This window comes from Mixophyes fleayi, chromosome 10 (genome assembly GCF_038048845.1).
Source record: "Mixophyes fleayi isolate aMixFle1 chromosome 10, aMixFle1.hap1, whole genome shotgun sequence".
Lineage (NCBI taxonomy): Eukaryota > Metazoa > Chordata > Amphibia > Anura > Limnodynastidae > Mixophyes > Mixophyes fleayi.
The window spans coordinates 53,037,897-53,052,683 of record NC_134411.1 but is presented as its reverse complement, the minus strand read 5'-3'; the positions used below and the strand labels follow the sequence as shown (position 1 = coordinate 53,052,683).

The 14,787-nt window shown below is 38.3% G+C and overlaps 1 protein-coding gene across 6 annotated transcripts in view; it reads right to left on the bottom strand.

The window, feature by feature from the left end:
- The window catches only part of SIPA1 (signal-induced proliferation-associated 1), a 78,140-nt gene that overhangs the window by 21,048 nt on the left and 42,305 nt on the right, over positions 1-14,787 (bottom strand). For all 6 annotated transcript variants that reach the window (XM_075188760.1, XM_075188759.1, XM_075188763.1 and 3 more), the window contains 7 exons: positions 11,093-11,267; positions 10,809-10,912; positions 9,565-10,362; positions 3,837-4,111; positions 3,578-3,748; positions 2,230-2,296; positions 1,922-2,033 (listed from right to left, as the gene is read on the bottom strand). In XM_075188760.1, coding sequence (XP_075044861.1) covers positions 1,922-2,033; positions 2,230-2,296; positions 3,578-3,748; positions 3,837-4,111; positions 9,565-10,362; positions 10,809-10,912; positions 11,093-11,267 — 1,702 coding nt within the window. The remainder of the gene's footprint in view (positions 1-1,921; positions 2,034-2,229; positions 2,297-3,577; positions 3,749-3,836; positions 4,112-9,564; positions 10,363-10,808; positions 10,913-11,092; positions 11,268-14,787) is intronic.

Below are 14,787 nucleotides of genomic sequence, written 5' to 3'. Positions count from 1 at the left end.
ACAACTAAAATGTTGGAGTAACTAAAACAACTATACAATATGTTTTAAACAGGAGTATGTTTAAAAAACGGTGGGTGGTTTCACACGTGCAATGTTTTTTAAGAAAAAAAATGCTGTCCTATTGAAATAAATGGATTATGAGTAGATGGTGGCACACAAGGCAGATTTCTCATCTGGCCATGTTCTGAAATTTTGAGGAGCTTCTATTTTTGTGCTAGGTGAAAAGATCTTGTGTAACACCTTCCTCAAATGTTCAAGACACTACAGAATTGTGAATCTACCACAAGACTAAATTACAGCAATGCTTTGCTTGGTACAGTTGCAACATAAACAGACTTCCTAAATATTCTTACATGTCTGACTGGCAAACAATATATAGCAAAGTTAATAAAGTCATTAAAAATATTTTATTATATAATAAATATTTTATATCTTCATTGGACGCACCCTGTTTACTTTTTTGGTGTTACATACAATTTGGAGATTGGCAATCTCATACAGGGTATGCGACAAGAAGATTGGTGAATGTATGTAGGATATATTAAATCATATATTAGATCATAAATATTAAGGTGATATATACGGTTGTAGCACAGTAAGCCTATTTGTCTTCTAATTAAAAATATAAAGGTCTATTTATGAAACAAAGTAAACCCTAAATCCTGTCAAAACTGGTATTTTGCTAAATCCGGGTGAAACCATATTGTCTATTGCTGTAATAAGCAGTGATAGATAATCTAGGTTATCAAGCCTCAATAATAAAGAAGCCCCTTAATTCAGTGAAGACAGAAGTACCATTGACAAATATCTTTCTTGTGTAATTAAGAAGATGATTTAAACTGGGTCTCCAAAGATAAGACTTTTGGACCTACTTTACAAGCTATTATGCCTTTCAATGATTTTATCATAGTTACCTACTCTCCTGGAATGTCCAGGAGACTCCTGAACTCTGGGAGTCCTTCCGGACTCCTGGGAGAGCAGGTAAACCCCCGGTTCCTGGCCGACCATTACTTTAGTGATGGGGCGGGGCTTATAATGGAATTCTCGTGTCATTGCAGCCCCAACCCCTGGTGTAATTGGCTAAAACGGTGTAATTTACGAGGCGGGGCAAATGCTGCGATTCCCGGAGCCCCATCCCCCACACTCCCACCTCCCCCCGATCTCCCTGATGCCAGCTTGCCCAAGTAGGCAAGTATGCATTATAATATGTGGATGCTCCACAAAGCACATTATGTGGTAATACAATGTTTTAAAAAGTATATTGCAAAAAGTACACTGCACAATATTATTATTCTGGCATGTTTACATGCCACCATTTTGCCATGCAGCTGGGCATTTTATAGTTGATGTATAAAGGAAATAGACATTAATAAGTCTATTAAAAGTGCTTGCGATTTATTAAGTGCACGACAAATTCTGTTACTTTTACACTTATTTCACATGGTTTTATACAAGATTTTTTAAAATATTTTGTTGCTCTATCTGTATCTACAATAGGACTATATGACAAAACATAGGATCACCACAACCACCGATCACATGGTAGGTACATTCCTGGTTAGATAATACTGTCCAATATTTCTTGAAACTACAAATGTCACTGAATTCAGGGGATGAACTTCTAACAGAAGTCAAAGACGAGGACCAAAGATAGACATAGACAGTTGTAACTTATATGAGGACAGAGCTTCACAGAAATATGGTGTCAAGCAATAAGTAACTTCAGAAATATTTCCAGATCACCCAAAACTGTTCTGAACTATTTTAGTAAAATTCCCTATGTACTATAACATAGCTAATATTTTTGTAAGTCTTTAAAAAAAGATTTAAAAGATCACAAGATGTGACATGACTAACATTTTCATGTCAGGGCAGCTGCTATTAGATATAGGTACATGTTAGTTATGTAAATTGTTTTTACTGTTTTTGATGGGTTCCTGGGAAGATGGTGCAGGAGAGAACTTTTCATCTTGAACAAGAATATCTGATTCAATCATTTCTTCCTGAGACTCCTCAAAAGTGTCATCCATAATCTAGAAAATAAACGGGAATAAATTCTTTAGTAATACACCATATTAACCTCACTACAAAAATGTACAGTGCTTAAATAAAAGTTTTGGAGTGCTCTGGTCACAGATATCTAGAGTACATTGCTGGATGAATGTATGACAAAAAGTGGTATGGAAATGACATCTGTCAGTTCTGATGGAAAATAAATTTGAGTCTTACCACTTCATCCCTTGATGGGTCATGTTGAGGAATAATATCAGGCGGAGCCAAATCAGCATTATTGAATCTGGGGGAAGAAGATGATACATGTTAAGCACATTATTTATATTAAAAAAAGGGGGGGCAACATATTATTAAAATGTTTCTTAGCTCCCTAATGGAAATTGAGTCAAACCAACAAATAATGCAACGTACTGGAAAGGAAGGGGTCATAAGTGGTCCCAGAATACTGACATTGATAGAAATAATGTACAAAAGGTAATCATCAATAAGAGGCAAATATATCAAAAACAAAAAAAGAAGAAAGCAACAAAATAACAATACTGCACTATAAATACATTATTCCTAGACAGCTGGGAGTTGTAGTTATTCTTCATGTTAACAGTTGTGCTCAAGACAAACACTGTCTCATCCCCTCTAAATCTTATTAGATGGTTGCAACACCTGCCCAATGAGTGGCTCCCATCACTGCACACCTAATGTCTCTGAACATTTAAGGTTGCCACAACAATTTTAAACAACAACTCCAAAGAAGGAGGAATTTTTTCAATCCCCATAAGGGAATCTGACCCAGTTTAGAGGTCCCTCTCCTGGTATCTCTTGCCTTACTGTACAATCGCCATTTGGGTGGCTGCAGGAGCCACCATCATGTGAGCTCTGCAGTTGTTAGAGATGCCAGGTAAAGTTTGAGACTTTGGCAATGGGGAGTGTACGCTAAAAGCAGAATCTTTGAAACTTTTGAAACTTTTCTGGCAACTCCTCCTCACCAGTAAATGTGGGGCTCACAAGAAGATCACTCCTGTCACTACCTAATAGGCAATTGCATATCTAGGGAAGAGCTCCCCACCAGACTTCTATTCAATGAGAGGATCCTAATGGAGGAATCTCCACTTTGGAAAATGGACAACCTATAAACTGTTTAAACCGACCTTTATCTATTGCAAATCAAACCATCAGTCTCTTATATATGACTTTTTATGTAAAACTATTAAGTTACTGTGGTGCAAAATTAGAATAGCAGATTTGCACATGATATCATATTTATGTACAGAGTACCAAGTGGTAATCTTAAAAAAATCACAATTATTATATTGTAAAATATAACAGCTACCCATTTGACTACAGTCAAAGCACCTACTGTAATGGTAGCCACTAGGCCAATTTGTAGCCAATCCAACATTTTAAACATTAACATTAACATTAGGCTCCTCTCAAAATTTTGTAGAAAGCTAATAGTGTCAGGTGTAATGTGTAAAACAAAGTCCATAATAACATCTTGTATTATTCAATTATAATGTGATTCATACGTTTTATATTTTTGTCTGTTTAATTTATGATATTTTATTACCTGAATTCTGTCCTCTCTTCCTGTACAGAAAGGGTGCGCAGGATGTTCTGAGTCTCTGGAGCAGGGTCTGTTTTTCTTAACATCACGTCATCCTTTTCTTCTATGTCTCCTTCTGAACGCCTGAGGATTCTCTGTTCTTGCAATGACCTCACATACAGCTCAGAGAAGCTCCTGTGGTGTAAGACCAAAACAAAGTTCAAACTAAGTCACTCTTGTAGACAAGTAGGTGGCCATGCAAGTCATTTTATTTTGTTTGTACCTGCGGGGCTTCCCTGCTTCATCCGGGGGCAGAGTAGTTACTGTAACCTTTTTTGCACGAATGAAAAGAGAGCGGACATCCTCAGTGGTCAAAAAACAGAAGGGTTGGCCACAAATGGCTACCAGCCTTGCTCCAGGACAAAGTCCTACAGTCTCTGCCATGCTAAATCTCTCCACTTCTGTCACAAAGCCTCCAGAATCTGCATTAAACCCAAGCTGCCCAAGACCATTTCTCAGCAATGGAATTTCACGAGTCTCACAGCCACCCGACACAACCTAAAGTAGGAAATACAAGTGGAGTTATATAAGTCAGAAACTTTATGTGAAGTTACCCAAAAAGTCATATGTTGCATTCTTCACTTGCACATTTAGCTTTGTAAATATGAAACCTCTGATTTTTGTCTAAATTATTATGTTTACCTTTTAACTATTTACTAAAGATAGTTTCTCTTAGTATTTCTGGAAATTATTTATTCTAAGAACCATTATGTTCTGCAACATAGTAAAAGAGATGTCTTTTGAAGAAGACAGCTTATGATACAGACAGATAGGCCTTCTCTGTTATAAAAAGGAGAATCGCTCAGCCAATGCCAAGGACTGGAAAGAGTTGGGGAGGCATACATATCCACAGTTTGTCCTGTTATCCATGGGACAGTCCAGAATCTTAAAGAGAACCAAAGAGCATGGCCTGTCGGAAAAGTGTCATATGGTCTTGTTTGCCCTAGACCATTTGGTAATGTTAAGGAGGTATAAGTGGAGCAGAATTTCCAGAACGCTCCAAATATGTGAGAGCGGTACCAATTTAAATGTAAAACCCTGGTGTGAGTGATAAATGTTCATTTGAATTTTCCCACTCATCACTTGAAGGCACACATTTGTATTTTAAGTGTTGTGGCTGTATTTTTATCCTTCTATCATATTTTGGTAGTATTACTACTGGTTTTACCTTTACTTTGGTGGCTATATTTTATCCTTGTATTATAGTTAAACATTATTCCTGCTTATAAAGATAATGCAAGCCTTATTCATCATAGCACGGTGGCTAAGTGGTTAGCACTTCTGCCTCACAGCACTGGGGTCATGAGTTCAATTCCCGACCATGGCCTTATCTGTGTGGAGTTTGTATGTTCTCCCCGTGTTTGCGTGGGTTTCCTCCGGGTGCTCCGGTTTCCTCCCACACTCCAAAAACATACTGGTAGGTTAATTGGCTGCTATCAGAATTGACCCTAGTCTCTCCCTCTCTGTCTGTGTGTGTGTGTTGGGGAATTTAGACTGTAAGCTCCAATGGGGCAGGGACTGATATGAGTGTGTTCTCTGTACAGCGCTGCGGAATCAGTGGCGCTATATAAATGGTGATGATGATGATGATCTGCCGTTTTTGTTCGTATCATACGCAAAATTATTCTGCGCATGCCCAGAACCACACCATACGCAACTAAACGCAGCAACGTTTAATTCATATTTGTACGCAAAAGTACACTTACTACAGCCTACGTCATCTGGGAGGGAAAGAGGCTGGGAAGGGGCATTCGCCTTTAGTCTATGTACAGTAAGGGAGTACCAAACCCGAGCACACGCAGCCACGTCCGATCAAGGCTTTGGGCATCTCAATGTTACTTGTTTTTCTGCTGTATCTCTTGCTCCAGCGACAGGGCAAGTCTAAGTCCTGATTACTAGTGATTGACAGTCCCATATGCATGCTATAACATGTGTTTGTAATCAGGAGCAACTCTAAAAATGTATTTTATATTCAGTAGACATTAAGATCATCCTAATAAATGTATTTCATTGGCAAATAACAAAATAAACTAAACTATTTTTTGTTTTAAACTGTGTTGTCATTAATGCTTATTTTATTAACAGGTACCATTAACTGAATAGTTTTTTATGTTTTCTGTGCGTTCTTTGTGAATGTATATTCCACGTAGGCATTGGACATATCATCCAGTGTCTTGTGTAGTAGGAGAGAGCAGACCTGTGTTAATATGGAGCGCCACGCTCCATCTTGGTAGTGGTGTCCCCTGTGATCTAGTGAAGACAGGAAGTGGGGCAGCCTCCAGCCGTCCACATCACTCTAATGAGCATGCATAGACAGGAAATTCATCTCTCAGCAGGTTCTTCCAGTAACAATTGAATGGAAAAGATGTTGATAACTGGAACTGCATCCTTTTTGTGTAAACTTACTTATATATAGATATGTAAAGTGAGCGGAGACACAAAATATATATGAGCAACCTGTTCTCTGACATTGCCCACAAAATAAGCTTATTACCATATGCATATATTAATGTACTATAATAGTGTTAAGTACATTAACTGTATAAATTTGTCATACTGCCTGTCTGTTGCAGTCAGTATCAATTGTGAGCAACTGTATATACAAATATCATCTGTTACAACTATTTCTTAAATAAATAGTCTAAAAGCTTCTTGTGGTTTAACACATACCACCAACGCAGCTGACACCAATTACATATAACAGCACAAATGCCCTGATAATAGGTTTCTGACAACAAACTGCACCCCAATTTATCAGCATAAGTATCTTCAGACCCATTCCTTGTTGAATTCGGTAGTACGCAGAGCCAATTTATGTGCATTTTAAAACAACTGTATGCTTTGCTCAGTATACATGCCTTGATGAATCAGGCCCTGAATGTTTTGTATGACTCGTCTTGTTGTATGAAACAATGGTACTTTTATCTATTGTAGTTTCTTAGTTTACAGTTACTACTTTGTAATGGCAAGTAGGCATTCTACCATGTCTTCCATTGGTGTCTATGGATAATGTTTCTGATTACCCCAGTGACATGTTAGTTCACATTGTTTAGTTAAAGCAAAGAATTAGAGTCTGAAAAACAAATGGAAGAATTACACCAATAACATGTTAGCCTTGGGAATATATCTCAATAGATAGAGATTTAACAAGAGCATTGATTCACATACTGCCCAGGGAGAGACCCCAAAGAATAATTTTGTTGACTTTTAGCAAAGAATCAAGAAAACAACATTTACTTCTAATACTGTACTTTAAACTGAATGAGAAAGACACTTAATTGGTGAGTGCTACATAGCCCCATCTACTGTCTCAAAACCTGCATTGCCTTTTTTGATTAATAGAGCAAATCCAAAACCTGGCTGGCCTATATAAATGAGGAATGTAAGTTTTAAAAGAGGACCTGTTCTCAGGTTCTCTGATGTCATTAATACATTGTTTTTTTCCTCCATGATGTATGCAATCCTTGGCAGAAAGGAGGATAGTGCAATTTACTCATAAGCATGGGACAGCACAGTGGCTAAGTGGTTAGCACTTCTGCCTCACTTCTGGGGTCATGAGTTCAATTCCCAACCATGACCTTGTCTGTGTGGAGTTTGTATGTTCTGCCTGTATTTGCGTGGGTTTCCTCCAGGTGCTCCGGTTTCCTCCCACACTCCAAAAACATATTAGTAGGTTAATTGGCTGCTATCAAAATTGACCCTAGTCTCTCTCTGTCTGTCTGTGTGTGTGTTCATGTTAGGGAATTTACACTGTAAGCTCCAATGGGGGAGAGACTGATGTGAATAAGTTCTCTGAATAGCGCTGCAGAATCAGTGGCGCTATATAATGAAATGGTGATGATAATGATGATGATGAGAAGTAGTGGTGGAAGTGGGGATGTATACAGTGGATTGTCACACCGCCACTTTTCCTACTGACTTCACTGCAAAACTATCAAATTCCATTCACTTATATTCCTATTACATTTCTTATATCGCCACTTCTAAATTACCACTTTGACCACTGTTCTTAGTATAGTATATATTGCATATCCATGGAAGAAGGAAAAGCAGAAGTGGTACACAGGTGGATCAAAATCTTGAAAATATTTGTTATTATTAATAAGGTACACTTTTGAAAAAGTAACTTGTACCCTGGGAACCTACATGTCTTTTTGGTGACCCTACCATGTTTGCTCTGCTCTGACGTTTTTTTTCTTACTGGATAAATAATATATTTACTGACTTTTTTCTACTTCTTATAGTGTAAACAATACCACTCACTTTTATAAGGTTAACTTTTTGTAATGTGTATTTGCAGCTTTCATTTATCACATTTTTTGAATTCATACAGTTAGCATTACATGTTTAAAAGTGATTAACACAAAGGGTATGATTTAGAATTGTGTATATACAAATATGCATCTACACACTTACCGTATTTCCCCATGTATAAGACGCACCTTTTTCCCCAAAATTTTGGGTCTAATAACTGGGTGCGTCTTATACAGGGGTAGTAGCACTTACCCTGTCAGATGATTCCTCTGTCCGGTAAAGTTTTCTTTCTTCTGTCAGTCTGATCCTGATGCCGGAAACCCGATTAAGGTCCTCTCTGCGATGTCCAGATGTCCTTTCAGGACCGATTGTCAAGGTCCTGAAAGGACATCCGGACATCGCAGAGAGGACCTTAATCGGGTTTCCAGCATCAGGATCAGACAAAGAGAAGACAGAAGACTTTACCAGACAGAGGAATCATCTGACAGGGTAAGTCAGAAATCACTATAGCGTTGTCTCTCCTCTGTATAAGCTACACAAATAATGTTTATCCTCAATTTTTTCACATGATTTATATAGGTGCGTCTTATACAGTGGAGCGTCCTATACATGGGGAAATACGGTATGTTTCCTCGTCTGTATTTTGATCTGGTGTGTAGATGCATCCAGAGTAAATATCACCAGTCTTGTATATGACTAGAACTGATTCTTGATAAGGAACTTACTTTAAAGAAGGGTATAACACAAAATAAGGTACCTCTCAAAAGGAGTGTACTTAACTTTCATGCTGTTATTGTATTGCACGTTAGATACGTGCAGCTCAAAACATTGGTGAAAGTTGTGTATGTGTGCAGTGTAGAAAATTTATCATGACACTCAAAATTACAATGTGCACATGCATTTATGTCCAACTGTAAATCACCAATTTAATGACTAGCTAAATAGTGAGTGAATATGGGGCTTTTTTGGAAACAGAAAATAATCTTCTTTTTACTTGCTTCCTTACTTATGTGCTTTCTTCCCCATTGTATTGATTATTTAATTTATTTTACAGGGGAACAACACACTGTTGGAACAAGTGCATGTGCGATAAGAGAGGACATGATCACAGTGCAGCTCTCCCACCTCTCACTTGCAATTGGTTGGGCTCAATCTGTAACTCATTTGTCTGCCATAGTCTTCATTATCCCTTTTCTGCTGCAGTCTCCTGCCTGCTTGATGGACTTAATGTTATTGAGAACAGCAGGAATGATAGGAAAGAAGGACAGTGAGTGATATGAAAAGCGGACTCCATAAAAACACATTTTTTTTACCTAAACCACATCACGACACTGACTCTTGCTGTGCCATATTTGGAGTTGCTCTGTAGTACCGCCATTCCTTATACAAAAGGGCCTTTATACCCCAAATCCTCATCCCATATCACAGTGCCTCTTTTCTTTTAACTCAATTTGTTTATCAATCTTTAGCACTCATTCTTTCATAACATTTTGACATAATTTCACTACCTACATGTCCAACTACATTCACATTACACACAATTCATTTAGATGATTTCATATTACGTCCCAAAGCCTATACATTTTGATTGATGATATTCTAACACTGAAATTCATCCAAATACTTAAATAAGCAATCCTTCTCATTCTAGAACCTATTCTCAGTCTTTGTTCCTCCATTATAAGCCTCTTTCTCACCTGTAGCCTCTTCACAATGTGGTTCACCTCTTCTTCCACCTCACGGTCATTGTTAGCAATTGGACAGAGTGACAGTCTTCCTGCCCGTCCATAGTACAGATCCAGTCCTCCTTTTGAGGAATACGTCCATCCAAGTACATCCCTGCATGAGCAGTGAAAGCATACCGCTCCCTCCCGCTCCTTTTTTGGATCTACTAACACTAGCATCTCAGAAGATATCCCCAGCATATAGATACTTTCAGGAATGGAGATGTTCATTGCTTTAACTGTCCACACCAAGGCTCCGGAGCTATGGAATTCTGGAGGAACAGTGTATGCCCAACGAGTTCCTTTTCCAGCTTTGTCCCCAGGGCCTGTGCTGCCTGCCCGATCCCTTTTCTTAGAAAGGCCCAATATAGCTAGTTTGGAGGAGCATGAATCCAAAGTAGTTGTGGTAGCATGATCACAAGCCAAGTCCCTTAAGTATTCTTCTCTGGTTCGTGTAGCCATAGCTAGAAACTTACCACCACGCTCAGCTGCATTCTCACCATTTACAGCCTTGGAGAGCAGAAAATCCCTTAGTTCAGGTGTGCTTCGGAATAAAGTAGCAGGTAGAGGAGGACCAAAGGGTGGTGTGTCAGCCGTGCGGGTAACGGCAACAGTGTAGGTGGTGCGAGGAGTGCATGGATTACGAGCGCAGACCACAATGAATACATGCTGGAAATGTGAACGTATGGTCTGTGGCGTAAAAGGTAGGGCACCCGGTTCTTGGAAAATAATCGTCACAATATCATTACCAATATGCCTCTTGCGCAGTAACTGAAAAAAGGAAATGGTATTAGTTTCGAAAAACAACCTGAAAAACCTTGATAATATACAATCCTCCAAAATGAAAACAATATAACAATAAAGTACAAAAAAGTTAAAAATGTTAACCAAAAACAATATAAATGGAACATTATTTACATTGTTAAATAAATGTAAGCTATAGCAAAAAGGAATTAAAACATGTATCCTCCTACAATAGATAGCATAAAACAGCAACAAAAAATGAAGATACATATAAAGAAAGTGTTAACATGCAGTAGCTGAACAATGACGCTACTATTATACCAGTGTTTTTCTGGAGTATGTCAGTATTTCTTCACAGACACTGTGCTCTTTGCATTATTAGTGTTGATGTCATGATTGGAGAATATAAATATATCTGTTTGTACTGATTAGGGGTTATTATTAATAAAACCATGATTGTATTTGCTAGCTACCTGTTGACTGTTGTTTGCTGTAAATGGAAGCATTGTTGAAACGTGGAACATGATCTCATAGTCTTGATAGCGAGTATAAAGGGAGTGCGTTCCCGTACTGTCAGCTGTGAACAAGTAAAATGGATTGAGTGGGAGAACTTGTACAGCAATTTACATATGAAAAATACTTTTATAGAATAAAGAAAATAGTTAAACATAAATTTGAATATAATGACAAAGTAACGGGAAATCAAAGTAAAAGGCATGGGTTTGCCTGTACGTACGTTAAAGAAGTGATCTCTTACTTTTGTTGTCCAGCTGTGCTCTGTACTTGTCAAAGCCCTTGAGTCTGACTTTGTCCCCTAGTAGACCCAGGAACTCTTGAAATGCTGGTCCTGCCATTTCATTATTATACATCTCTTCTTCAGATGATTGTCCACTCCGGCAGTACAAAATACCAATCTTACGTTGAAAGCTGAGCTGGAGACAAAGAGGTAGAAATAAAATAAATAAAACACAAAATACACACACACGCACACATGCACGCACACACACACACACACACACACACACACACACACACACACACACACACACACACACACACACACACACATACACACACACATATATATAGTTTTTCAAGAATCTTCAATATCTGTTCTCCAATTCAGGATTTTTTATCATAGTAAAACATCATTGAGTTATAAAGTAACAAAGCTTGGCTTTTATAGAGAAGTTATGGACCTGATGCAGAGTTGAACAAAACTTAGCCCATATGCTGAATAAGACACATCTCAAAATGCATCCAGCTCTGCATCTGTAGCATATGTGCCAGATTTACCGCAGACATACTTACACCCTTATAAACATACACAGAACCAGCTTGTAAATGCAATAAAACTTTGTAAAAAATTGTTTTCAAAGGGAAGAACATATTTGCTATAAGTTTCATATAATACAGCAGATGTAACCTTTAGGTTGGTTCAGCCACTGCAGTAGATATAGGAACTACATTCTGCTGCTGCATCACAAACATGGCTAAGGGGACATACACTATATGGACAAAAGAATTCAGACACTTGACCATTACACCAAAAGGGACTGTAATGACGTTGTATTCAAATACATATACTTGTAAATGGAGTTGTCCCCCCTTTTGCAGCAAAAACAGCTTACACTGTTCTTGGAAGGCTTTCCACAAGATCTTGGAGTGTTTCTCTGGGAATTTGTGCCCATTCCTTCTGTAGAGCATTTATGAGGTCAGGTACTAATCTTGGTCAAGAAGGCCTTGTTCCCCACATCAAATCTATATCTAAATCATGTTACATACATCAAAAAACATTTCCAGAATACACACATATCTTACATAAGACACTGCAAAAACCTTAATTCATGCATTCATCATCTCCCGCATTGACTTCACTAAAGAGCCTTATGCGCTACGAAATTTGCTGGCGCTATATAAACAAATGTTGATGATGAAATGTTGATGATGAAAGCATGGATTGCAATCTCCATTCCAGTTCATCCTAAAAGTGTTCAATGGGGTTGAGGTCAGGGCTCTGTGCGGTCCAGTCAGGTTCTTCCACATCAAACTCATCAAACCATGTCTTTGTGGTCCTTGCTTTGTGCACTGGGGCACAGTCATTTTGGAATAGAAAAGGGTATTCCCCAAACTGTTTCCACACAGTTGGAAGCATAACATTGTCCAAAATTAATTGGTATGCTGAAGCATTAGTACTGCCCTTCACTGGAGAAAAACAGCCCCATGCCATTATCCCTCCTTCACCAAACTTCACAGTTGGCATAATGCAGTCCGGCAGGTAACTTTCTTCCGGCACCTGCCAAACCCAGACTAGCCCATCTGACAGCCAAACAGAGAAGCGTGATTTGTCACTCCACAGAACACGCTTTCACTCCTCCACAGTCCAGTGTCAGTATGCTTTACACCACTCCATCCAACGCTTGGTCTTGATCTGTTACACTTAAATGGAAATCACAGCTATGGAAACCAGGATGTGATGAAATTATAAGGTGTTTATTGAACAGGTTTAAATCAGAATATAGTACAAACCAAATAATGCTGATACTGGATTTCTGAGTAAAGCTGAATACTAGTAGTAAACATACAGCGAATGAAGGTAGAATGGCAGAGTGGAAAGAATGTAGAGATGCCAGCAGCAGCATGTGAAAGTCCCAGAGCACAGGAAAAGCAGGAGAGCACAACTATAAGGAATAGCAACAAAACAACAATGACTAGCACAGGTAATAGAGAGAGGGAAGTATAAAGACTGAACCACCAGGTGCAGAAGATAATTGATACAACAGGTTAACCCATAGTAATGAGAAGGAAAAGGCACAATAGCAGCAACTCTGGTGAATAGAGTTACTGCCAGATAATAGATTTAATGTAACAAGTCCAAAAGTCCTGGAGGTAGGAGCTGCCATTACAAAGCAGCATGCAAATACAGAAAGCTGCAGGCAGATCCTAACAATCCTGACATGGTCTTGGTGATGTGAGGCTTGCATGCAGCTGCTTGGCCATGGAAACCCATTCCATTAAGCTCCCGCCGCACAGTTGTTGTGCTTACGTTAATGCCAGTGGAAGTTCGAAACTCTTCAGCTATGGAATCAGCAGAGCGTTGGTGACTTTTACGCACTATGCGCCTTAGCAGTCGTTGACCTTGCACTGTAATTTTACGTGGTCTTCTGTTTCGTGGCTGAGTTGCTGTTGTTCATAAACGCTTCCACTTTCTAATAATATCACTTACTGTTGACCATGGAATATTCTGCAGGGATGAAATCTCACAAACCGTATTATTGCAAAGGTGGCATCCTGTCACAGTGCCACGTTTGAAGTCACTGAGCTCTACAGAACGACCCATTTTATATCACAAATATTTGCAGATGGAGACTGCATGGCAAGGTGCTTAATTTTATACACCTCTGGCAAGGGTTCAGATTGAAAAAACTCAATTCAATAATTAACAGGTGTGGCCAAATACTTTTGTCCATATAGTTTATATCTAGTGATAGGAATAGGCAAAAGATCTTTGCTTTTGTGGTAATATTTAAGAAACATATCTGTACCATTTACATGTCACTGGAAATCTGGGATGGACAATACTAGAGAAAATAGATAAATATCAGTATTCTCTCATCTGCTTGCTATGACTATGAATATTACAAATATACTAAGAGAAAAAGGACATTATTTTGCACTGCTACTGTTAATATGTATAATCCACAGTATTACATGGACCTAACTCTAATCAATATGTGTGGTAATAAATGTGTTAAATGCACACTTAGAAATAAATGTTGAACCTCACTTTAAATTAGGATTTTTTTTTCCGTTGTGCAGATGGAACTATTTATTTTACTGTTGCATTTTTGTAATCTTAATCCTAAAACATGTGCTGCTCACTGCAATAAACTGTAGTTAATATGCAGGTGGCATGGTGGCACCAGAGCTGGGATTAGAACCTGGGGATAAATTTATGCGGGTTTGAAAAAGTGAAGATGTTGCCTTTAGCAACCAATCAGATTCTAGCTGTTATTTTGTATAAGGTGCTAAATAAATGAGAAATAGAATCTGAATGGTTGCTAGAGGCAACATCTCCAATTTTTCAAACCAGCAGCTTGATAAATTTACCCCCAGGAAAGCTCAGGGCAGAGAAGCATGGAGCCTTCCATCCCTGCTCTATTTGTATGTAATATTTTGGATGTGAAGCGGTATAATGTTACTGTTTTCTGATATATTTTTTTTATGCTTAAAATACATTTTAATAATAAATAAAGCTAAGGCCTTCGGTTATATTCTGACCAGGGTTATGTCTCCTTTAAGCTTGTATATTCTCCCTGTGTTTCTGTGTGTTTCCTTTGCGTGCTCTGGTTTCCTCCCACTTTGCAAATGCATACTAGTAAGTTATTCAGCTTCAAAGTGTATTGTCTATAGTGTTTATGTCGTAATAAAATATATTGGGCAGTTCACTGC